Below are 26,596 nucleotides of genomic sequence, written 5' to 3'. Positions count from 1 at the left end.
TTCACCTTACATGATCACAAAAGTGAACGCTGCATGATAGAAAACAGGATACGGGTCAATATACGGTATTTATTTTAAAAAAATTATCAATTTGCTACTATTAAGTAGGGATGCACCGATACCACTTTTTCCAGACCGAGTCCGATACGATACTTTCATTTTTGGTACTCGCCGATACCGATACCATAACCAATACCTGTACTTTTAATTTTCAATTAATTTTTAATTCATGCATTTGTAATTTTTAAACGTATTAGTAGAGAAACCAAAAGAATATCAATCATATTAGTTGTTTATTAAATTTAATCTTAATTTGTTCATCAAATATATATATTTATTGCACTGCATATTCATAACTGTATAAATTAAATATAGATGGATCTTTTTGTAAAGTTAAAAAAGGTAGCCTATTTAGTCAAGAGCAGTGAGTAATTTATTTGTCCTTTGTTTGATTAACATTAAAACACAGCCGCAGATTAATTCAACTGCTGCACCTTTAAGACCGAACGCACGGACCCCATTTGAATATACCGTCTGTTCACTTGAGATATAACAGACTTTGTTTATTAGGATACTCGTTTTTACATAGTTTTGTGTGAATTCATCCGTACAAGCGCAAGACGTGAAAGACTTCAATTCAGTATTCGCGCGCTGAGACGCTGGTTTTCGGGGCGCGCGCTTTGGATGTTTGAAGTTCATGTAACTTCTTAACCTGCAAATGTCCTGTAATAATACAGGCAGCCACTCGTTACACATAAATAATGTAACAGTTCATGTTTTACTTACATATACGATTTCGTTTTAATCCAAATAACGTGCTGAGTGAACAATCAGCAATCAAGAGCATTCAACAGAAGTTTTCTCTCTCTCTCTCTCTCTCTCTCTCTCTCTTAATGGTCAGTTATCGTTAATAATAAGCTACATGCCTCGTTTTACCATACTTTCTTTGCCATTGACATCCGACTGAACTACAAACTTTCCACTGACGTCTGATGCGCTCGGCCAGCTCGCGCGTCTGTGCCGGGGTGCGCTCAATCGACTGCGCGTTTTTCTCTTATCAGCTCGCGCACCACAGCTATATGGGCGTTACTATATTCTGTTTAATATTTCAATAATAAGATATATTTAATTCATAAACAGCATCCTTTTTTATCCCCATTATCATTTCTGTTGTCAGTGTTTCTTTGTCTGGGCACAAACACTGTACACGCGCTGCCTGGTATCGGTTGTTGGTATCGGGGCATTTTTACGAGTACGAGTACATGAGCTCAGTATCGGCCGTGCATCCCTACTATTAAGTATAGCAGAGTGAATGACACAAGGGTTTACCGAATGTGCATCGCATGAAAGCGGCTTTCTGCTGCCTGCAAACCGACTCTTTGACACAGCGGACTACGAGGCATTCATTTGCTGCTCTTATTGCACTCACTATGCACAAATACACTGCACACTCACTCTCGCTCGCATCCAAGGTAAATCATCAGCACTTTTAACAGAAGCATTTTGCACAGTCGTAGGGAATATTGGGTAAATACCAGATGTCGCTAAGGATTATGGGATTTGTAGTTTGTTCAATACCGTATGCCTTTAATGGGCTCATTGGGCTGACCTGCATAGGTTACTGTTTACATTGTTTTTAGGGGCTCAAGGACCTAAGGTACTGATAATCTCCTCCTCCTCCTTCCTGTATTCTGCCAGTAGGGGGTGCTATAATAAGGCAATTTACATTTTGGATATAACTTTTGAACCATAAGGGCTAGAAACAAAACAATTTTACACACAGAATCCTTGAGTCATATCTTCCGCCTATTTCCGTCTAAAATGTACGCGCAGGTTACTTTACTCCCCTAACAAGCATGCGCCTGAGTTCGAGTTTCACGGTTCCAGTGCAACCGAACACAGACCATTCGATACCCCGGTGCGCTCCCGGATCTGCGCGACAGTTTTACCAGTTTTTCAAGCCCCGTTTCAAACTAAAGTGCCAGTGTGAAAACACCCAAAAAGTAATTAAGAACAATCTGAGCACTAAAGAGAATCATTTACCATGAGGTCAGCTGTATGAGACTCATTCACACAGACACACACACCTCCAGCTCTGTCTCTTCCTCTGGCAGTCCCAGCAATCCCTTCAGCTCCTCATCCTCCACTCCTTTACTGTCTCCTGCAGCCGAGCTGCTCTGTGTCTGAGGCTTCTCTCTCAGCGTGTACACTCGTGTGGACGCCCCAAACGACATGGTCGAGTCGATGGGCACCTGCTGAGGTTTGTTGGGCTCAAGGCGAATTCTGCCCAGAAATGTGCCATGGGCTAAACAAGGATAAATCAAGTTAAGATGAAAGCTAAACAATTCTGTTGAGAATGTGTTACATGTGTGTCTTCTGCAGAGCTGCACTCACTGCTGTTGAGGTCGATGAGAAAGACCCTCTTAAGGTGTCTGTGGTAGACCAGCGCTGCATGGACACGCGAGCATGACTGGTGGTCTATCGTAAAATCACATTGGTCTGGGTTCCTCCCAAACAGATAGAACTTCTTCTCATCAATAATCAACTTCTGCAGATGACAAGAAGGATGTATAGTCTGGGTTATTAAGACATACAGTATAAGAATATGACACCAACACTATTCAAATGAGTTTGACAAAAAGTATTAATACCGTTATTATGGGGTCAATGTTCATTTATCTTCAAAGAAAAGTTCAAATTGATAGTACAGCCAATTTCAGAGGGCTGATAGTTAGGCTAACCCAAAAGTGTAAAAAAAATAAAAATCTGTCATCATTTACTCACCTTCTTGTCATTCCAAACCAGATTTACTTACTTTCTTCTGTGGAACACAAAATAAGATATTTTGAAGCATGTTGGTAACCAAACAGTTTTCTCAAAATGTCTTCTTTTATGTTTCACAGAAAAAAAGTGAGTTATATGTTTTGAAATAACATGAAGGAGTAACTGATGACATCATTTTCATTTTTGGAAGAACTAAACCTTTAAGCAGAAGTTTAAGACTATTTTCACCATTAAATTTCCATTACTTTTCCAAAGGTGTGTGACTACTAAACATTTCCATTTTTGTTGGAACCATATTTTCCAAAACTCACTGACTCAGCAGAATACATTTATATTATGTTGAAACGACCCCACCACGTCAAAGTTCAAGGGTCATAATAATAATTTCCATTATACTCAGTTAACACAGTCTTACCTCTACTAATTTGTCTCCTTTAACCACGTCCAGATGGAGTCCAGGTGGAGGTTTTCCTCCCCTGTTAAATTTCATTTAATAAACAATCAACAACATTCATTCATTCTCTAATCTCTTAGAACTTTCATATTAACAGTTTAATTTATATATGCTCTGTGCACAAATGCATGAGTGCATTTATTTGTAAGATTGATGTGCTATACATCTTAATAAATGATCATATTAAAGTAAATAAGGGCATATTAGTCTGCATGCTTAATGCGACCTATGAACTTTATTCAAAGACAAACACCGGTATGTTATCGCCAATGCATAACTATAGCACATCCCTGGATTTATATATACCATAAATCAGACATAAAAGAGAGTTCAAATATTTGAATAGACTATATTTTAATGCATTCATGCTGAGTGGTTTGATATGCTGCTGTGTATTGAGTTACTGTCCGCGCCTGTATGATAATATAGGAGTGAGTTACATTGTTTTCATCATTTACTCATTCGCTCCACAAACATGCATGCATGCATGTTTTTATTTTAACTGCAATAATGTAATTAGTTTCTCATCTCACCATGACGGGCAGTCAAAGGCAGCTGTGTTTGTGCTTTCATTCGCCGCCATTTTGCACAGTCGCGGGGAATACTGGGTAATTACCGGATGTCGCTAAGGATTGTGGGATTTGTAGTTCGTTCAATACCTTACGCAGTTAATGGGCTCATTGGGCTGACCTGCATAGGTTACCGATTCCATTGTGTTTAGGGGACCGAGCACCGAAGGTACTGATAATCTTCGGATACTGATAATAAAACCAGTGGGTGGGGCTATAATAAGGCATTTTTTTTGGATCATAACTTTGGAACCATAAGGGCTAGAAACAAAGTTATTTTACAGCCAGAATCCTTGATCCATACCTCCTATATTATTTCCACCAACAAAATGTTCACGCCATTTTGAATGTTGCTAAAAATCAGTTCAACAGGCTCCAAACTCCAAGGCTGTTATTGGTCCGATCTTCACCAAAATAGGCACACAGCAGCTGCAGCTTTGGACGGTGCAGGCAAAAAGTTATCAAAATAATATTCATTTTTTGAAGCATTGCAAAGTTATTTAATTGCCGAGGCAATGCCCATTTTTACAAGCTGGCCTACAGCTGCTGAATGCAATGTCCAAGCCTAAACTTGACTCACTATCCACATTTCACTTAATATAGCCCTGACTAAAATGCCTTTTTTGAACTGTTAGAACTGAAATAAACTTGCACTGACATATTTTAAGATTTAGCCTTTTCTGTTGTTTTGAGATGCACGTTTAAAATCTCTTAATCTAAGCCCTGTCTGTGAAATTGGGCCAAATACACTATAAAACGATAAAAACATGGCCGCCAGCAGCCAATCAAATTTTAGCAGCTAATAACATCATATGAAATGACCTTTACATTTGCCAAAATATGTTGTTATTAAACAAGAAACAAGCAAGCAGCCCAGGTGAGAAAAAGTAATGAAAAAGTAACTTAATGCATTACTTTCAATAAAAGCTAACTAAGTAAAGCAATTAGTTACTTTATAAGAGAGTAACACTATATTGTAATGATTACTTTTACTTTCCCCAACACTGTACATCAAAACCAGTCATGGGTAATTTTTTTTTTTTTTTTTTTTTTTTTTTTCATTAGGACAATATTTGGCCGAGAAAGAACTATTTGAAAATCGTGAATCTGAGGGTGCAAAAAAATCGAAACATTGAAAAAATCTCCTTTAAAGTTTTAAAGTCCATTTATGTTCGTGATTGTGCAGCATTCAGACCCTAAATTTCAGTAAAGATTTAAGACTTTGCAATAAAAACCACACCATAAGATACATTTCAGTTGGATTGATAAACATCCACATGGGCCGTTAGTGCTTGGACCCTGATGATTGCCACTTGCAGCTGTATTCTTATTTTATATTTTAAATATATTGCTCTGTACGTATTTTTTTATATTTTTAAACTTCCCTCTGGAAATCTTAAATTTACTTTTTTTTGTAATTACGGTTTTGTGCTGAAATGAAACGCACCCTCATGGTGTAGACTAAAAACAAAAAACGACTTTCATGTTGTTGTTTTTAAACATGTTAATACAGATATAATTTTTATATTTATGACAATATAATGCTTTATCTGTAAGAAATAGGAACAAGTTTTGGTAAAGAGACTTTCAACTCAACAATAAAAAGCCCATTAAACAGCCATTTCAGTCTTGATACTAATAACAGGTCAATTTACGTCTGTGCAGACAGTCTATTCAGTTTTTTAAACACTGAAAATGACATGATGTCTTGCTTTGATCTTCCAAATTCTTCACTGAATGCATAAATCATTGGCTTTTCATTCCTCTAGACTAGTTTCAATTATATTTCAGGCATTTTTTGGCATGCAAGGTTCTTCTGTGCCTCTTTAAAAGACTGAAGGGCAAAACTTTCAGACGCCTCAACATTTTATATACCGAACAAAATGAGACTTCACAAAATGTAGCTTATATGCAATAAGCTTTTTGTGGTTTAGTGGTAATCATTTTATTTTTTAGATCTGTCAAACGATTAATCGTGATTAATCGCATCCAAAATAAAAGTTTGTGTTTACATAATAAATGTTTGTGTACTGTGTATAATTATTTTGTATATATAAATACACACACATGCTTGTATATATTTAAGAAATATTTGCATGTGTATACTGTATATAGATTTATATATAATTTATGTTATATATAAATATAAATATTCTATATATAAATAACACAGTTTTCTTAAATATATACATGCACGTGTGTGTATTTGTATATACAAAATAATTATACACAGTACACACACATTTATTATGTAAACACAAACTTTTCTTTTGGATGCGATTAATCGCGATTAATCGTTTCACAGCCCTAATTTGTTTTATGAACATGTACAGTGAAAATAATCTTTACAGGAACACAACACAATGTAAAATGTACTGTAAAAAAGTTTTTGTGCAATTAACTTGGATGTTTAAGTCATTTCAACTTAAATTACTGTACTAACTTAAAAATTAGATGAATCTTGTACAACTTATAACAAAAATAGAAATGAGTTCAATGTAAAAACATATGTTGTCAACTTATTGGTCATATAATTTTTTACAGTGCAGGTCAGGATTCTGGTGCTCCTGTTTTGTTTTTCAAACTGTTATTCTGACCTGTGCTGTAACCTGCAATAGAGAATGTTATCCACAGAAAACATTATCATTAAATCCATGATATCATTACCTAAAATAGTATAGTTTACAAGTTTCACTGTCAAGTTCATCATCTTGTTATCCTGACCAAAACTGTTTAGTTTCCAAAATTAACAAAAAGTGTTCTTTTTAGTTCTGCAGGTTTGGAACATGATGAATTTTCATTTTTGAATATGTCTATATAATAGAAGTTACATATAGTAAACAGAGAAAAATGTCGCCACTTTGTCCCAAATTCGGTCACTATTAAAGTCCCCCTGTTGTGAGAATCCAGCTTTTAATGTTGTTCATGTCTGTGGTGTCTTTCATATGCTTTAAGACAAACCATGTGCAAATTTACAAGTCAACACCATTGCTGAGCATTTTCTCCTTAAAACTGCTGGGAGCCAAAGACAGTCTCAAAAATACGGTTTGAAATCACTGGTGTTTCTGACGTCACAAACTACCTCAACGATTGGATCTCTGAGCTGGTGTGAGTGAGTGGAGATGGGGCTAATTTGCATATTCATAGAACCGCGTATACTAAATGAGGAAAGGGTGTAGAGTTACATTCAGGCTATTTTGAGGCATGAATAATTTTTTTCAAGGAAAAATGTAATTTTGGTGATCAAAGGTGAATTTTAATGGATGACATGATTGACTACAGGGGAACTTTAACTAACTAAATACGACTTTTGCCTCAAACTCTTAATTACTGCTTAGTAAATGTATTTGTTAGTTTTTTGTATTGGGTAGAAATTGGGCAGGATTAAAGGAACATGCCACCGTTTTTTTTTAAATAGGGGTTATTCACCGTCTCCCCTACATTTAGATAGGTGGGCAAACGCATGTTTGTCTCAGTGCATGCATTGTTTTGGTCTGGCAGCACCACCGCTAGCTTAGCTTAGCATAATGAATGGAATCCTTTGTTGCCGGATAGCATGTCGTGAGTAAAAGTGATCCAAAAAAAAAAAAAACGAATTACTTCTTGTGGCCTGAGTATTCACAACGAGTACAAATAGCAATGCAGATCAAGACTAAAGGCCATTGCACACTGAGTCCGAAATTCGCATCCGAAATTTTCGCACGTTAAAAAATAAATACGACCTCACGTTATGTCAATCACGCTTGCACACTGCCTCCGAAACTTTCGTCCGTCATAAAAAAAAATCGAAGCGGGTTCGATTTTTTGCGTTTTTCGCATCCGTAACGAGCAGTTTGAATGGTGTTTGAATGGTGCTTTGACAATTCAGAGCCACCGAATCATGTATACGAAAAAACGCATACGAAAATTTCGGACTCAGTGTGCAATGGCCTTAAACGATTTCCTATAGGCAGATATTGACTTGGAACTATATTGGGGCTAAGCACTGCACAATAGATATCGCAGAGATATCACGTAACACCTGAACCAACCAACGCAGTGCTTCGCCTCTGCTTCACCCCAATATAGTTCCAAGGCGCTGATCTAGTATCGTATACGTCTGGCGCTGGCAGACTAAGACAATGCATGCACTGAGACAAACATGCATTTGCCCACCTATCTAAATGTAGGGGAGACGGTGAATAACACCCATTTCAAAAAAGGTGGCGTGGTTCTTTAAGTAGTCTTGTGGTGAACAATTAATCCGTGCAAGTTAAAGGGCACCTATTATGACATTTAAAATGTTCCTAATGTTGATGTGGGGGTTCCCAACAACAGTTTTACATGCATGCAATGACAAAAAACACTTTTGTTTTCGTATAATATGCATTTATTTTTACCTGATTTGCTCACCGACTCCCAAATGATTCGTTCAACGACTCGTTTTTCAAACCCCGGGGTTTGAAGGAGGCCTCCTTTGCGCGACGCTAATCTGCGTTGATTGGTCAGATGACCCAGCAGTGTTTACAGAGATAATACTTATTTTTAACACGGAGTGCAATGATGCTTTTATCAATTAAATTGTATTATAATAATGATTATAGTCCACTGCTTTATAGTTTGTAGTAAAAAACGAAAAATAAGATAAAGAATTTAATGTTATGTTAGCGAGCATAGCCCAGAGTTCATATTGTAAAAGCACAATCAGTCTTTGTTTGCATTAGCCCGATGCATAAAATAACGTTTTTACACACAAAAAAAAACGCAGTTACGTTACTACGAGGTATTACTCTATTCTTTAGACAACTCCGAAAACAACGACAAACACTTCACATATCTCAATACAATCGTCATTGAAGACCTAGAAGCTAAACGGTGCTTACACAACAAACAAAATAATTATTAAGCATGCTACATAAAATATAAAAGCAAAAATTATTAATAACACTTACAGGTTGTGATACGGAGGAGGAAGCTGATGCAAATACACTTGGAACTGAACCTTCCTTCAATATCAGCCGGCTCGCGAATCCCAGTTTGAGTGCATTTAAAAAGCAATCGTCTTCAAAATGACGCGAACAAAGCACAAGGCTCGGACTATACTTCTGTGGTACAGTGAATTGTAGCCACTTAGTCTTCAAATGCTTCTCCTTGGGCAGATGAAAAAAGTTTGCTTTTGAGCCGCACTTCAGAACACAGCGTCTCGTCGCCATGATATTTTCCCCTGGCCTTGGAGAGCAATAAGTGGGCGTATTATATTCAAATAACTTGACAAGTTGACGTCATCTAGTCAGAGAAAAAGCTTCGGTCTTCTAACGATTCATAAAAATGACTCCGAGTCGACTCTTACTTTTGAAAGACAATAACTTTATATACGGTGCACTTTCATATTTCAAACTTTGCAGGATGTTTTTGTTCACTTAGATCTATGTTACACACTACATGAAAGGTAAATTTCAAAATTCCATAATAGGTGCCCTTTAATACACAGAAAAAAATAGTTTGCCGTGGTCAGTGTTGTGCCCGTTCATACTTAAAAAGAACTAGCTCAAAGTTCAGTTCACACAGATGATAATGAACTAGTTCATGTTCATAGTTCTTTTTTTTTATTCTTTTAACAAAGATGTAGTATTAATAATAATGTTATTTCAACACAATATCTCCTTATTTCGAAATAATATGTGTGCGTGCATCTGTAAATCCGGTGACACGTGTATTGATTTTTATTAATAAACAAGTGTTTTCTCTAAAAGTGTCGACTCGGCTGCAAAGATGAAGATACGCGCTTATAGAGAGAAATGCACATAAATAAGCCTAATGGATTATCAGAGAGTAGCCTAGCCTTTTTCTTTTTTCGTTTTGAATTATTTTGTTTAAAGACATTTCAAGCTTTGTGTATTTGATGTATTTGTCATGTCTGTGTGAGGCATACACTGAGTTTCGTTAAGTTAGGATGTGCTCTAGTTCACGTGCAATGCAAGTGAGCGCGCGGGCGCCTCCGTTATATTTGTTTCGTCGGCCTATTCATTAAATACAGGCAATTGGTTGATGAAAAATTGATTAAAATTAAGATACAATTTATACAAAACGAAATTCACTTTAAAGAAAGGCTTTCTATAACAACGTCAACGGTCAAAATCATGTCTGACCCGCTCCATGTCTCATATTGCGCATATCCTATCTCGGTCGTGCTGTTCACTTTTCATAAATCAACATAGGCTAAAAAAAAAAAAAAAAAAAAAACTATAATATTTTAACAAATATGAAACGCGCTTTTTTTAATGGCTACAACAGTATAGTAGGCCTAGGCCTACATACTCTCTATTTGTACAAATTTCTGCACATTAATTTAATTCTGAATTTTGCACACACAAGTTGAAAGGCATTTGTTCAAATCAAGTTCACGGATAATTGTGCGTGCATTTATAAGCCTAATCATTATGATACTAAAATCCTAACAAATAGGCTACTACAAAAAATCAGATGAGCCCATAATATGAACGGTTAAGCATTTTCCTCCCATAGAAAACCATTAGGCTATAAGAACGCTTTGTGGCTTAATGCAGATTAGAATGTCCCCTTATTTATGTCGAAATAACGATTGGTTTGTTTAGAAGGGGTAATGGCAAACATTACATTCTATCACAATAGGTTCATTAAGAAGACAATAACATTGGGCTCTCCATAGTAGTGGTAGAAAGATTATAATGCATTTGAATTAAGAAAAATAATTTTATATAATATACTGTCTATGACTTTAATAGTGAGAATCAGACCCTAAATGAAAGTGTTAACGGAATTTCTTTCACGTATTAAGATTTATAAATAATAAAAGAATATTAATAATATTCTGTTAATATGTTCTTCTATCTGTGATATTGTATTTCAAAGACTCTATAGCGGTAAAATATTCAGTTGTTAGAACATGAAGCATTATGGCTCTATAAAGTAACTATAATTTCTGTTAGTAGGGCTACACGCTGGCAAAAAGCTAATGGATAACATTCCACTTTATAAACGGGTCATTAAAATGTAATCTTGGCCAACACTGAGACTCTCTCAATAAATAAATACTTCAATAAAACATGATTCAAGTAAAAGTTTTATTAATAAAGCCAACCCCAACAATAAATTACACATTCACTTAGAAGATCCCCTCTCATGAAATTCGGTTTATCTCAAAATACTTTACAAGAACACAAAAAGTGTCTGTGAAAAAGAAAAGAAAAGAAATAAAAGCACTTTTCAAGTCACAGTGCAACACCACCAAGTTCCCAGTAGTTGTTCGTAAATCAGGTCAGGCTGTCGGAATCTGTGAGCAGGGCACTGTGGGAAATAGTTTGTAGTGCTTGTTTGAAACAAGATATTTTTTTTGTTACAAAATTTAAATACAGTTGTGCTCCCAGTTTTAACACACAAGACGTTCACCCTTCATATATCAGTATATCAGGTCATATCAGTAGACACACTGAAACAGCACAGAAAACCAGAAACATAGAGAAGGGCATGAAATCATGTCAGCACGCCACTAGTAATGATGGGCATCCCAGTCCACAATAAAACCTCACCAATCATTCAAACACATAAAACCATCAGGAAGTTATCTGTGCATTTCAGGCTAAGACGTTCATGTACAGTATGTACAGAAGAGAGAGAAAAAAAAACATAAGTGAAAAATATTGTGGGTCATATTGTATTAGTCAAGATGGAAAAACTCATGTCAGGTTAAAATAGGTGCATCTATAAAACTAATTTGGGGCGCTTGAAGTCTGTTCACACTGCAGGATAAGACACCCAAACTGAATTTTCTGCTCCAATCAGGCTGTTGCCAGTTTTTTTAAATGTGTCCCATATCAGACGCTAATCTTAAATTGACCGGTGTGAGTAAAAAAGCCATTTTGATTATAACATCATATTCTTTTATTTTATGAAATTACACTACTGTTCAAAAGTTGAGGTCCGTACGTTTTTTTTTTTTTTTTATTCAGCAAGGATGCATTTAATCAAAAGTGACAGTATAGACTTCTAAATTGTTACCCATTTTTTTATTTTTTTTTATTAATGCTGTTCTTTTAAACATTCTATCCATCAAAAATCCAGAAAGAAAATGCTTCACAGTTTCCACACAGTAATCAACACCACTGTTTTCATCATCGAGGATTATAAGAAATGTTTCTTGAGCAGCAAATCAGCATATTAATAATTTCTGAAGGATTGTGTGACACTGAAGACTGGACTAATCAGCTTTGCCATCACATGACAAATCTTAATAGTTATTAATATAATTGTTTATTAATAATAATAGTAAAAAAAATAATTAATATTTGAAAATACTGGCTTTACTGTATTTTTTTATCAAATAAATACAGCCTTGGTGAGCATAAGAGAATCTTAACAACCCTAAACTTTTGAACCATATATGAATGTATTTGCAACTTTGGACTTCATGAATTATGCATTGACATATTAACTTCTGTTGTGACTGTTTAAAGTCAAGCGTTAGTGGAACATGCTCATAATTATTATGAACTACACCTGTGGTTAGGACACCTGGGTGAACATAAGTAGAACTTTCTTAATACACCCATTAAAAATCACCTGACTTGCCAGTTGATTAAAAGTCATTGCAAAAAATGGCTCAAAGTGAAATCAGTTTTGAGAAAAGCTCTAGCAGCATTTAAGGGGAGACGATTATTCAACATTTTGTCTAATGAATTTGAATCCGTAAATTATATAAAATTATTTTTCTTAATTCAAATGCATTATAATCTTTCTACCACTACTATGGAGAGCCCAATGTTATTGTCTTCTTAATGAACCTATTGTGATAGAATGTAATGTTTGCCATTACCCCTTCTAAACAAACCAATGTGTGCCAGCTTTGGAAAAAGTGCAATTATTACATTTTTAAAGGGTTAGTTCACCCAAAAATAAAAATGTTGTCATTAATTACTCCCCCTCATGTTGTTCCAATCCAAACTCAAGACTTTTGTTCATCGTCGGAAAACAAATTAAGATATTTAGAATTAAATTAGACCTTTTTTGTCCCTCCATTGACAGTATACGCAACTACCACTTCAAATGAACTTCAAATTCACTAAATTCAATCTGTTCATCATACTGTATAAAACGATCATGTCTCTTTGGACTAAACCACTCAATTCATATGGATTAGTTTAACAATGTTCTGTTTATGAACTTTTTGAAGCGTCAAACTAAAAATCTTACAGGTTTGGAACAACACAAGGGAGAGCAAAAATTTTAATTTTTGGGTGAACTGACCCTTTACCCATTTTTGTGCACCATATATTTGAACCCAGACACAGGTCATTAAAATTAGATATGTATCTGAATAATACAAACGTTTTATAATACAGATAATTTTTGCTGTTCACACTCATCCAAAAACAGATCAGTCTCGAATCAGGTTTGGGACAAATGCAACTGCAGTGTGAACAGCCTAAGACAGCACCACACCTTTATTTTGCTCTTTTCCCACAATGTTTCTATTGGGCCACGAGTTTACATTCCAGTGTCATTCATCTGCATGTCGGCTTCACTGCTGCCCAATTCAATTCTTACTTAAAGTGATAGTTCACCTCAACAATAAAAATAGTCAATTACTCGCCTTCATGTTGTTCCCAACCTGTACGAATTACTTTCTACAGCTGAACACAAAAGAAGATATTTTGAAGAATTTTGTTGACCACAAAGTTGACGGCACCAATTGACTTCCAAAGTATTATTATTTTGTTCCTATGGAGCAAATAGGTGCATCTGTCTGGTGGTTACAAACATTCTTCAAAATATCTTATTTTGTGTTCGACAGAAGAAAGAAACTCATTCAGGTTTGGAACAATGTGAGTGTGAGTAAATGATGACAATATTTACATTTTAGGGGAACCATCCCCTTTAAGATGACAACACATCGCTTTAATTGGACAGATCGGTCCCTTCCATGAAGTTCTCTTATTAATACTGACAAACAGCAACATTTGATAAAGAATCATTTCAAACCAACACAACTAGGTGCTTATCAGGCAAATGTAGCTCTGTCCTTTGAGAGAACTCCAGGAAACACACGGCCGAATCAAGTGCTCATAAGGGCAATAGGATTTAAAAATAAGGCATAAATTATGGTAATCTACAAAAAAAGGAAGATTAAACAATATTTGGGTGATTAATAAGCAGTGGCTCTGTGAAAATAATCCCTTTATCCTTTATTCTTGTGATAATGTGGATTATAGTATAATACCACAGTTGGAAGAGAAGCTTCCACAAAAGAAAAAAGAAAAAAACATTTTGAGAGGGATGATTTAAACCATTGCTCTGAAGTAAAAATTATCTGGTTCTGTCATTTACAGCATGCCCCACTTGACAAGGTGAAAAAAGTATGGATACACACTTTGTCACTTAGGAAAAAGACGTATTGTGTGTTTAAAGGGACAGAGGTACTACTACCACGAGGACTCCTGTCTGAATTGCCAGTAAAATTGTACAAAATGTTGACCTGAATGGCAGTTTCTGTCCCAGAGAATTCTGTCTTAGCCTAATACCTCAGAAACGTAACAGGCTTAGCGTTAGTCTGTCATGAGCGTAGCGGAAGGGATTACCGGTAAGATTCGGCACTCTGGGATTCCAGGCAGAAATGACACAGTGAAGTGGAGATCAAATTCAGCTCGCTGGTATCATGTGTCAAAGATGTGAGATCCCCGACTCACAGAGGCTTATGGTTGTGTTTGTGTGTTGGCATCAACGTTTTTATCCATTCACACTCCCTGTACGCATTTCCCTGAAGGTGAGAGGAGTTGCATGCATTAGTACACTGGTGTTTGTTGTAGTGCGTAAACTCTCTCTGTGCTAATACATGAGGTTTCCTGTTTTTGATCGAGGCTGGATGTTCACAGAGTTCATATGAGGTTCACTGGGTGTAAAGATCACAAGTTGTGAGCAAGAATCTCTACTTAACTTGTAAACCACAATGCCATGGTCCATTCCAGACTGACTTTCAGTCTATGAATTCAAGTCAATGTTTAAGCGAATCCTCAGATCAATCAGCTAAAGTAATTGTAGCCATTCTGTCTGAAAGATCAGATGGTACTTTCCACAAATAGGGTACAAATGGTGTAACTTTTTTAAAGAAACAATCAAAATAATTATATTAAGTTTGACTCTTTGTATAGCATGGTGTGATGTAAAGCTTGTTCTATTGTCTTAATTTTTACACAAATTGTAGAGTATTCATCAAGCTCAACCATTCAGCCTGTTATTGAAGTCTTTCAAAAACTATAAACCAACAACTGGGGTACAAACTAAACCCTGCTGGTGCAACTCTGTTCTTCTTTACTCTGTTAAACATTCTGGTGTATTTTTTATTTATTTACTATAATGCATTCGATTATAATTGTTATAACTGTATAATAATCTTAAATATAATTTAAACAAAGTTGATTTAAATGATTACTCAACTTCAAACTCTCAGAGAAGTTAAGAATTTTGGTAACATGGCTGCAAAAAATAAATGAAAATAAAACCTCAGAACAGACCAACAGAAAATCAAATAGCTAATTTAATGTTTTTCACTGACCATTTTACTTTCCCATTTATACACCGTTTGTGGAAAGTGCCAGCTTTCCCCTTTTTAAATCTGATCCACAGTCCAAAGGAGAAAACTTAGATCCTCAATTCAAGAAATGATGTCAAAGCACTTCACATCTGGTGTTCTGAAATGGACACATATCCTTCACACATACAGTACACAGAGCTTCCCTATAATCATTTAGTTTCCAGTAGGAAGTAAAGACAGAATAAGTCTGTATATATTCATATATGTCAGTTCATATCAGATACTACGTCTGAATTCCCTTGAAACTCGATCTTCGTTGGGGTTTTTGTTTTTTATTAAAATGGGTATTCACTGATTATTCAAATTTCCAGCAGGATGATTAATACTACAGAATAATTTGTCTTTTGAATGTCTTTTGACAGACTATAAACTATTGCCTTTAAGTTTTTGTAGAAAAGATTGAGTGATACAAATACAAATCCCTGAAGCCCTTTTGTTTGTGAATTACAGAAAAAACAGATATTGATCTGTTGTAAAAAAAAGAAGAAGAAAGAAACTGCTAAATTGACCGTAAAAAAAGAAAAATCAAGGTGGCTGTTAAAGAAGCCGATATTTGCTGCATGTTTTCTGCTTTGCATTACGAGTTGAATTAGCACCAGGTGTGAGGTGAGACTAGCTCTCAGAGAACTAAAGAGTTCCCAAGAAGAGATATTGAAGTCTTTTTGCTGTGCTATATTAAATCTACAATAGGGCTGGACGATAATTGAATACGTTCACTATTTTGTTGTTGGTGACAAAATGAGCGATCATGATTTTTATGCCATTACGATTCCTTAAGACCATGTCATTAAACCAGTTCCCTTAATTCATGAGCAAAAAAAACCCAACAAAAACAAACCAAAGACCATCAAAAAGAAAATATTGAATATTTAATGAAGCCAAAATATTTAACAAATTTATATTGTAGCTATATCGCCCAGCCCTAATCTACATGCTATCTGATGTTTTAGCCCAGGGAATGTTCTGGGAATTCTGTGGACCTCTGTGTTTATGGTCAGTGGAAATCTGATGTTTTTCATTAATGAAACCCCACTGAAGCCCATCTAGACTCCTGTCAATTAAAGTCCCAATGTGCTTGTGAACATGAGTCAGTAATAAGTATTTAACATTGTAAAGGCTGTTTTTCATCAATGAATGCTGTACTAAACTGGAGGACCAGTGCAACCGCCCCCGAAAAACTCAATCCTGCCTACAAAGACCCTGTCCCAAAGGGCACTCTCACCCTGCGAGATATTCCTCAAAGTCTATACTTTGCAGCACGGATAATGTTAGGTGATCGTCTACACCATTGTGAGCTAAGCAAAAGGGACCTAAAATATGAATTAACAACTGGGAAACCCTAGAGTATTCGATTTCACAGACACTTCAGAGCGTAGACCACAATACCCTAACTCAACATCAAGTGTGCCATTTGGGACAGGGCCAAACAACGTTTTTACGTTCACCAAGCTCAGAGTATGTTTTTCTATAAGTTTACCCCATGTCCAAGATGCTTTCCTTTCACGTATCCCAATCAAGTTCCCTGCATGCGATCCGAACCAGCCTGAGCTCCAGTTCAACAGCGTCGGGTCGCTCCTGTGGATTGGCGGACAGCATCTCTCGAATCAGCTGCTTCATGCCAGCATTCATGCTTTTCTTACGGGCCGGGATGAGGAGCTCCATCTTGGGATTCTCCAACAGAGCCTCCCCTAGGGGGACAATATCCTCCCCCTGCTGTACATAGCTCCCTAAAAGCTCCTTCTGAGTCTCTCCATCCACAAATGTTATCCGTTCCACCATAGCCCATATGATCACCCCCAAAGCAAAAATGTCAGCCTTAGCAGTGTAGTGGCCCTCCCAGACCTCAGGGGCCATGTAGAAGTCCGTTCCACAAGCTGTGGACAAGAAACACTTATTGACGCTGGCTGGTTCTTCGGGGTTCAGGCCCGAACAGGAGCAGACCTTGCTGAGGCCAAAGTCAGCCACCTTCAGGGTGGGTTCGGGGGACCCGGCGGGGGTGCGGCCCTGCGAGATGAGAATGTTGTCAGGTTTGAGGTCTCGGTGGATAATCTGGTTGCGATGCAGGAAGGCAAGAGCGCTGCCCAGTTGCAGCATGAAGCTGGTGTTAGTCTTGCGGCTGGGTTTGCGGGACAGTAGATAGGCATTCATGTCTCCACCATCGCAGAAGTCCATGACGAACCACAGGTAGTAGGCGCAGCGGGGGTCAAACGTGATCTCACCTTTCAAGGATGTCTCCACCAACTGAGTGGATATAAAGAAATACAAAAGTTAAAACCAATTGTGTAAAACAGGACAACTGTGTAACCCTGTTCAACTCTATTCCTGGGGGGGCAGTGTACTGTAGATTTTAGTACCAATCCCAATTGAACCCAACTGTCTGTAAATTGGAAGCTGGTTAAGAGTGTTTTTAGGGTTAGAACTAAACTCAGCAGGACACTGACCCTCTAGGGTTGGAGTTGAAGTGTGTAAAGGTTCACATTTTGTATACATTTATGCAATTGCCTTTGTGGTTGAATTTTTAATGGCCAGTTCTACTAATGAATGACAAGGAAGTAGTGTGGTTGATAGTCAACAACAACAAAAAAGTAATACTTACATAACAGAAAATGTGCACTGACCACTGACATAATGATCTTCTCATTATGGAAAGGACACTAGATATAAGGCCCACTTCTGTTAATTAGTGGATCATCTAAAGTATCATGTAAATTCATATCCAGCCATTTTTTTTTTTTTTTTAAACAGCTCATGATGGGAAACATCAACATTTATGCATTTGCCCAGCAGTTTTTTCCAAAGATCCTTAGCCTCAATCCCAATTCACCCCTTGCCCCTACCCCTTGTTTTCGAGTGTACCCTTTGGCCCTTAAAACAGAGTTACAATGGCAAAGGGGTTGAAATATTCCCCTACAAAATGGAACAACCCTTCATGAACCCGATACGTCATCCGTAGCTAACCCTAAAAAAAATCTCAGTTTCGAGGGTTATGTAGCCCTACCCCTTCGCCCTACCCCTCTATCGTAACAAGAATCGGGACACCCTACCCCTAGACGTGAACGAGCAAAACGAAGGGGTAGGGGCAAGGGGTGAATTGAGCCTTAGGTTGCATTGAATGTATATATAAATTCATGCATTACCTTGGATTAGAACCCATGACCGTTGCTAGTGCCATGATATACTGTTTAAACTAAAGGAATGCTTGCCTGTGCAAAACTATGCACCATGATGCCAGGGTGTTGTGGTTTGCCAAAGAATACATAAGCAGCTGCTAAATTGTTGCAATTACGAGTCTTTATGTTCAGGATGGTTGATAGAGCTTTGCTTGGACCAATAAGCAACCATTAATTGAGTGTCCTGCCTTCTTTTATTGTCACTAAGGGAAAATCATAAGTTAGATTGCTTAGAAAAGTAATAGCACACCTCTCAACAACTAGCCCCATGATTTGAGGAATCATTCATGTCTGTAAAAGAAAAGTTGTGAAATAAGTTTTGTTTTTTATTTCAGTATTATCTGCTTGCCGAGGACACTCTAGGCAGCGTTCAGTAGGATAAAACTAAAGATGTTCCGGGATAGAAGCCAAACTTCATGGATGAAATCTTAAACTGACTTACAACCCACATTCCATCAAGCGAATATAAATCCCATCTACCCACATCGACATCCATCAAAACACAATCACTTAAAGAGAGACAAAAGCTCTGTTCCAAAACTTAATGAGCTGTGATTGAGTTTGATGCTAGCATGTTATGCTAATAATGTGCTCCATCCAAAACTAGATGTAGGATATCCCTTTCAACTCGAACTATAAAGGTGTTCAATTGCAGATTCAAGTTGATGAATGAAGAAAAAAAAAGTTATTTTGTTTAATGTTTGACAGCCTCCTGTCAAGTTGTGGAGGACAATGTAGCCTATGCTATACAAGTTACAACACCATCTTTTATTGCACAGATTCATTTACTGTACTCTGTCTTTGCTAACAGTTACTACAGAGGTAATTTTAGAACGTGGAAACACTGATGCAAATTAATTTGACAAAATGTTTATTAGTGTCCATGTACATCATTTTCAACCCAACATTATCGCATTTGTAAAAAAAAAAAAATATTTGAGATTTTTAGGAGGAAGATATAAATTGCGACTGAATGAAATGCAGAATAAGCACAAAAATACATAGCACATTAATAATATTTAAATTAGATAATATTACTTTGCAGTATTGAATTAAAAGTACAATTGTATTTATAATTGTTTTGCATATAGTCTGTCACCTTGCACAAAACGAGAGGGAAAAATATAATGCTGTATTAGATATTTAACTGTAGCTTTAAACAGAGGTGTCTTATACAAACGAGTGGCATCACAGTTAGTCAGTTTCATATTGACTGGATAATCAATTACACAACCAGCTTTGGCAGCTATGTTTTCTTTACCATCTTGCAGGGTATTGCAAAACAGAGCACTAACCGATGAACGCCACACCATCTGTCAGCACAAGGAACCAATCAGAGCACATCTTGAATCTGAAGAACAAAAACAACAGCACTGTCCATAGAGGAGATGTGTGTTACAGACACACTGCTGCATGGCATGTGTTGGTACATTCAACCACATCCTTCCCCTGATAACCTACACGTTGAATTTGTATTTTAAGTTGAGCTCTGTTCTACAAAAAAAAAAAAAAACTTGTTAAAAACAAAAATGATCTTTACATTAAGCAGAATCATGAATCAAACTGCAGACTTATGGAAGATTCACTTATGTTTGGTGTAACCAAATGCACTAATCTATTTTCCCAAGTAAAACAAAAAAGGGCTTTAAACGCCTTAAATAGTAACCAAAGTATTGCATTAATAATTGTAAACATTGGGTTAACATTCACACACTGTACATTGTAAACATTGGGTTAACATTCTTATTTACATATTTACAAAATTAATAAAATTGATTGGACAAGCACAGCACACAAGGAACATTATGTAGTAAAACCTTCTAGTCTAACTGTTGTCAAGAAAAATACCTCTGATAGACTTTTTTACCGTTTTCCTAAGATTCTGATCCTGAAAGTCTATGTGCAATCTTTAATGAGGTAAACCTCCTTTGGTTTATGATTATTTGTCTGTTGCTGTTGCTAAACAACTGTAGAATTCAATTCAATGCTAAATTAAATTGTCTCTAGAGGTTCAAAATGGTGTTTACCTCAAAATTATATGTTTGAAATCTTGCTTTACCTAGGTTTGAAAAGTGATATTAAATAGATATTCACATGTGGTGAAAAGTTCAGAACCTTTACAAGTACTTTTGGGGATTTCTGCTTCTATCTGAACCACGTTTCCCCTTTGTCAGCTGCCTTTTGACAGAAGATGCTGAAAGCTTTGTACAGACAGAGGTCAGCAGACAAATGGCCCTCTGCAGGCTCACAATTATAGCCGCAAGAGTGCTAATCAACCACATCTCAAAGGCCAGGAATAACAACCTCTTACTGTGCTGCACTCTGGCTTATTTCCATCCAGTCACAACATCCTCACGTCTTTATGCAACTTGACCCAACACAAAATGGCATACAATACTATAATCATCCACTTGTACTATAGAGTGCTGTCTCCTTTGTAGAATAGTCCAAGTAGTTTGTATTCCTGCTCCTTTTGCATATTCATTAGGGCTGTAGTCAACCAAAGAAATGCTTAGTCGACCAAAGTCCTGTCCTGAGCAACGATCAGTCGACTAAAAAAAAAAAAAAAAAAAAAAAAACGCGATGTTTTGCATTTTGATTGAACATTTGTTCATATTAAACAATTGTCAGAGCATTTATAAAACAAAAACGAAAAACATCAATAATACATAAAAAAATATAATAATAATACAATTCTTTGAAAATTAAAAAAGCAGGAAAATATACTGAGACGCCCCAAGTATCTGTACTTCTACTTGAGTACGAGAAGTGAGACGGACTATTTTCTTTAGCGGAAGCAATATAAATCGTTTTTAAATACATAAACTCCTTTTAAAATCAATTTTTAGTGTCAAATTATTTATTTATTTGGTAGGTAGTCATGTAATAAGCGGTATAATGTAGAGTTTGTCTTACATGATGTACTTCATCATGAGGCACACACGCGCGCGGTCTCTTTCTCTCTCCCTCTGTCATGCACGCGCTACACGGTTTGAAGCACAGTCTCTGTCTCGCGGGCGCGCTCGCTCGCTCGCTCTAGATTCCGGGAGAAACTTTTTGCAGGCATCAGTGAGCTATATATTTAATATAATTATTAAAATATAATTATTGATTTTTCAGTAGACTATTTTTTGCTGCCCCCTCAGCACTCGGCACCCTACGCACAGTGCGTGATGTGATGCGCGTGGTGGGAGCGGCAGCGCTGAATGAACCTTGTTGAAAAGTGTCTGCATGATTCACGTAGGTCACATTTTCAGGTCGGAAAATCCGGAATTCTGATTAGTAGCGGATGTAGCGTTCTACCTGAGTGAATACAGCAAAACTCTATTCCGTAGTGAGCGCAAGCAGCAGTGCTGCAGCCACAGGTGCGGTTACCGAGTGTTGTGTTGTTCTACGTGGTGCGATAAACTGTGGCGCTGGTACAAAATAGCCTAAATTAAAGCATTTAAAGTTGGGGATAAAACATATGCTAATTATATTTAGAATACAGTAATATATAAATGCTTATAAAGGAATAAATATCAAGGAGTAAATCAATGAAAATTTCTTTATTGGTGAAAAAAAAAAAAAAATTATGCAAATGCATGGTCGACCAATGAGAATGTCAGTCGACCAAGACGGCATCGACCGATTAGTCGACTAAACGACTAAAGTTGACAGCCCTAATATTCATCATCAGAATAATCATCTGGGAGGTGATTTTGTGGCCTTTTTTTTTGCAGGATGGAGACCGGAGACAGGATTACCGGCTTTTTGCATGCTGTACTTCACCATGTTTGTTAACAGTCACTATTAGACTGTAAGAACAGTAAGATCTGTACATCTGCATTGTTTGTCAAGACTATGATAATATTATGCAGTAAAAAGCTATTTATTTGTTGAATGTGTCAATTGCTGCGCTTACAGTCCATATTTTAAAAGGAATACGCCGACTTTTTGGGACTTTAGCTTATTCACCGTATCCCCCAGTCCCAGAGTTAGATAAATCCATACATACCCTTTTTATCTCTGTGCGTGCCGTAACTCTTTCTGACGCACCCACCGCTAGCCTAGCTTAGCACAAAGACTGGAGGTAAACGGCTCCAGCTAGCATAGTGCTTCCTAATAAGTGAAAAAATAATGCCAACATTTTCCTAATTACATGTTGTGATTTGTATAGTCACAGCGTGTAGAAATAGGCTAGGCTAGCGGTGGGTGCGTCAGACAGAGTTACGGCACACACAGAGATGAAAAGGGTATGTATGGACTTATCTAACTCCGGGGGATACGGTGAACAAGCTAAAGTCCCAAAAAGTCGGCGTGTTCCTTTAAGAAATATGTCTGGTCAGTGTCTGTGGGACATGAGCATAAACCCTAAATTATACAGGGAATATGCTCCTTCAAGTCCTCCTGGGAAGTTCCTACAGGAGTAGTAATTACAATGTAATGTGTGATTTTCAGAATAAAATGGATGCAAGGGACAACTTAATTTTCCGTTTTCTCATTTTCAATTACTGACAAACACAGGAATCTTAGCACTAAACTAACATAGTAAAGAGCTAATTATGCATATTAAGTATTTAATTGATGCTTTATGTATATTTTATAATAATGTCAGAAAGTATGATGGGTAATGTATTAGTCACATGAAAAAAGTATAGTACAAGTACAATAAATCAATGATAAATTAGGCAAGCTTTAATTATGGCCATGCTTTATAAATCGCATAGAAGATTGGGATGCATGACATCACAATAAAATCTATATTGCTATTTGGTTTAGAGTGATTATCAAAACAGAAAGGAATGCGATTTTTAGGCTGCAGGTTTACAGGCGTACAGACAACAACATTGTCAAAACAATCCCCGTTCACACGGATCCGCAAAAACTACTAAATTATGTATTACGCTGCCAGGCCAGTAGTTGGCGATGTCACTTTGTAAAGAAAAATTATGCGCCTATTGACTTAAACATGTGATATGCATGCGCATGACGTCACCATTTTCACAAATTCACGATTTGTAGTTTACATGGAGATGACATCATTTTCAAAAATTTGCACTTTGAGAGCAGTTTTCAAAAGTTTGCCAGCAGGAATACGCAGATAATAAATGATTAACGTCTAATCAAAATTTAATTCAGTAATTGTTCCTAAAGTGTCCAGAAATGTTCAATATGTCCCATTTATTGAGTACTATCAATTGGTATGAATAGTAAGCAATAAATATATGAACGTATTAGTTTGAATTTCCTTTTCATTGTTATCAAGTTTTTCAATTTGAGTCTAGTAAACATAATGTGAACCTAAAATGTATTTGCAGGTTGGAAACACACCTCCAGATAGAGCGAGGAGCTGGAGCCGTGGCTCATTCTCTGGGCGAGACCGTCTCTCTGGAGAACGCATTCCTCCAGGTGGATGACGTTGGGATGCTGGCTCTGGATACTGCTCAGGGCCCAGAATTCCCTCAAGGCCAGCTCTACGTTCTCCGGGGAGTGACAGCGAATCTTCTTCACAGCCACACGAGCGCCGGTCTGCCGTACAGCTGCCTCGTATACCACACCGTAACTGCCCCTGCCCACCTCCTGGATCAGCTCGTACTTGGCTTGACTGCTCACCATCCTCTTCTTCCTCGCCTGTATTGTGTGGAAGAAAGCCACAACATACAATATACCATGAATGGAGTCACTATAGTATCTGCTGGGAACTCTAAAGCTGCTATTAATGACCTTGATGTTTAAAGGTGAAGTGTGTCAACCTGCGTTACAAGCGTATGGTGTTATTAGTACCATATACACATATATTATATGTTTTTTTAATATTTGGAAATAGTTTTATATTTTCTGTTTTCAATTTAATTGTAAAGTTGTTGTAATTTATTGGTTGTGTGAGTTTTTTTTTTAAATAGAGTAGGAAAGGGTAGATCTGCTTATCGTATATGGCCCATTAGTCAAGTCACCTGTATGTATGTAGCGCTTTATATACAGACTGTTTCAAAGCAACTGTAAAGTGATAAACAGGAAAAATTATACATTTTGGCTGCTGTTCAGCGGAAGTCAGTTCAGAGCAGCAAGCGGTTGTATTAGATTTATCTTAACATAATTTGTTTTACAACAATTAGGCTAGTCTCAGTCTCAGACAGACTGTCTGATACATACTGTATAGCCTACTCTAAATTGCCAAGAATTGCTAATTCCACTCATTTGCTGACCGCTATGCAACTTCTGGGAGTTGAGGTGAAGGTAGGCGAAGAAGTCGTCACAGAATTTGTCAACATCTGTGGGCTAAGGGTTCACAGCCATGCATCTTTGAAAGATATTCAGTTTTGACTGAGTCAATTAATAGCAATAGATCACCAACATAGCCAACAAGTTATCTCTAGATCATAGCTGTAAGCCACTAATTTATTTATTGTTGAATGTACACTATGCATACTGTTGTGCCATTATTTAAATTAAGCTGAAATATTGCAATAGTATCAATATTCAGATTTTACGCAAAAGCAAACCATGGTTGGACTCAGGTGCCAGCTTCTCTCTGTTAATTGGGTGTTTGGCCAGATACATAATGAAAGACTTCAACAGTCTGGCTCTTCAAGATAATACAACAGTTGGCTTTATCTCATACTGAAAGAACCAAAACTTATTTACCACGAGTTTAAAGACAGAAAAAAAAAATGTCTTGCCAGGACATGTTAACCAGGTAAAGAAATCAACATAGAATTATATAATTGAAAAACACAAAGTAATATAGAAAATATTAAGTGTTGCCACATTTGAAGAAAATATATATATATATATATATATATATAAATAAAAGACTTGACTGATTGAGAATTTTGGAGAGTTAAAACTGTTTGAAGAGATACTTACTATTTCCTTCTCAAATAAAACAAAATACAGAGTTTTTTTTAGTAAATTAGTTGTTGTCACTGTGTGTACTTAATGTGTAAGTGCAATTTTCTTACTAAAATTCGAAAGTAGTCCGGACAAGGATAGCACTTTTTTATTTTATTTTTTAAAGCCATTAGTTAATGGCAAGTTACCATGAACCATAATTTGTTACTTTTATTACTAGTTAGTTAACTATGGTATGGGGGGCTCAATAAGGCATTTGATAGGACAAAAAAGTACACACGCCAGATGTGTCCAGATGCGCCAATGATGCCACTTAAAACTCTAATTTCTCTAAAAAGCTTCTTTTTTTTCTTCTTCTTGAAAATCATCCTGGGACATGAAAGTTCCACAAATCTATAGCATGACAGTTTCTCTAAATGGGATTCAGGAACAGTTAAAATCTCTCGCTTTAGTACCGGAGGCGGAGTGACCAGAAACATTTTAAAAACACGCCATTAGTGCACAAATGGTAAACAGACTCGACAGCGCTGCCAACACGTGTGCGCGCGTGTGTGTGCGGAAGCAGCTTGACATGAGGAAACAGCGATCAAAGGGCAAAGCCAATACGCACTCACTGTTTAACTATTTGACCGAGGACAGTGAAGCACATGAGCAGCAATCGTGAGAATACAAACGTTGTGTTTGTAATGCAGTCATGTGCTTGTGCTGCTGTGTAACAGGCCTGTCGGTTTTGTCTCTTTCAGCCACAGCGCCGCTGTTTTCTCCTCTCCAGCTAGATATCGCTGTCTAAGCGTGACATTACACACTGCAGCTGCCCATCATGCGAGAGAACATATACACGATGCTAATATGTTGCTGTGACAGTAACAGTAAAGGTGTATTTCAATGCAAAACCCTTCAGTAGCAGTATGCACCTGCGTAGCAGACCGACACACATGCTCAGACAAAGAGTCCCGCTGCACACACACACGAACACAAGAAACATTTACCTGTGCACGACCTTATTCCCAATGTAACTGATTTTCCTCAGCTCTGCTTTTCCTGGCAGCCATTATAAGCGCGAGGCCGCCACACACACTCCTCGCCTCTCGCTTTCTCTCTTTTTTGTGTATGTCCGTGAGCGCGTACCCGTGAGCGCACTCGCGCTCAGTGTAGCGTCCGCGTCGAAGATTTCTCATGC

At 37.0% G+C, this 26,596-nt stretch overlaps 2 protein-coding genes across 3 annotated transcripts in view; both read right to left on the bottom strand.

Annotated features, from left to right (window-relative positions):
- Window positions 1-4,126, bottom strand: part of ppp1r8a (protein phosphatase 1, regulatory subunit 8a) — a 10,627-nt gene extending 6,501 nt beyond the window's left edge. The window contains exons 1-4 of the mRNA XM_079590521.1: window positions 3,772-4,126; window positions 3,200-3,260; window positions 2,395-2,548; window positions 2,088-2,305 (exon numbers count right to left, since the gene is read on the bottom strand). Of these exons, the coding sequence (XP_079446647.1) occupies window positions 2,088-2,305; window positions 2,395-2,548; window positions 3,200-3,260; window positions 3,772-3,821 (483 nt within the window). The 5' untranslated portion in view covers window positions 3,822-4,126. The remainder of the gene's footprint in view (window positions 1-2,087; window positions 2,306-2,394; window positions 2,549-3,199; window positions 3,261-3,771) is intronic.
- On the bottom strand, window positions 2,472-26,596 carry pdik1l (PDLIM1 interacting kinase 1 like). Of its 2 annotated transcripts, XR_013795030.1 has the most exons (5): window positions 26,406-26,596; window positions 23,896-24,195; window positions 16,890-17,653; window positions 3,200-3,260; window positions 2,472-2,548 (listed from the first exon to the last, which is right to left on the bottom strand). XR_013795030.1 is itself a non-coding variant. In XM_079590522.1 (3 exons), exons 2-3 carry the CDS (start codon window positions 24,178-24,180, stop codon window positions 16,913-16,915), a joined length of 1,026 nt encoding a protein of 341 aa, XP_079446648.1. In that variant the 5' UTR covers window positions 24,181-24,195; window positions 26,406-26,596; the 3' UTR covers window positions 15,338-16,912. The 2 variants fall into 2 exon arrangements, 1 of the variants encoding a protein (XP_079446648.1); XM_079590522.1 differs by lacking the exons at window positions 2,472-2,548; window positions 3,200-3,260 and having other exon boundaries at window positions 15,338-17,653.

This window comes from Phoxinus phoxinus (genome assembly GCF_949152265.1).
Source record: "Phoxinus phoxinus genome assembly, chromosome: 19".
In the NCBI taxonomy this organism is placed as follows: domain Eukaryota; kingdom Metazoa; phylum Chordata; class Actinopteri; order Cypriniformes; family Leuciscidae; genus Phoxinus; species Phoxinus phoxinus.
Note: the sequence above shows the minus strand (reverse complement) of the source record. Positions and strands in the feature narration are given on the sequence as shown.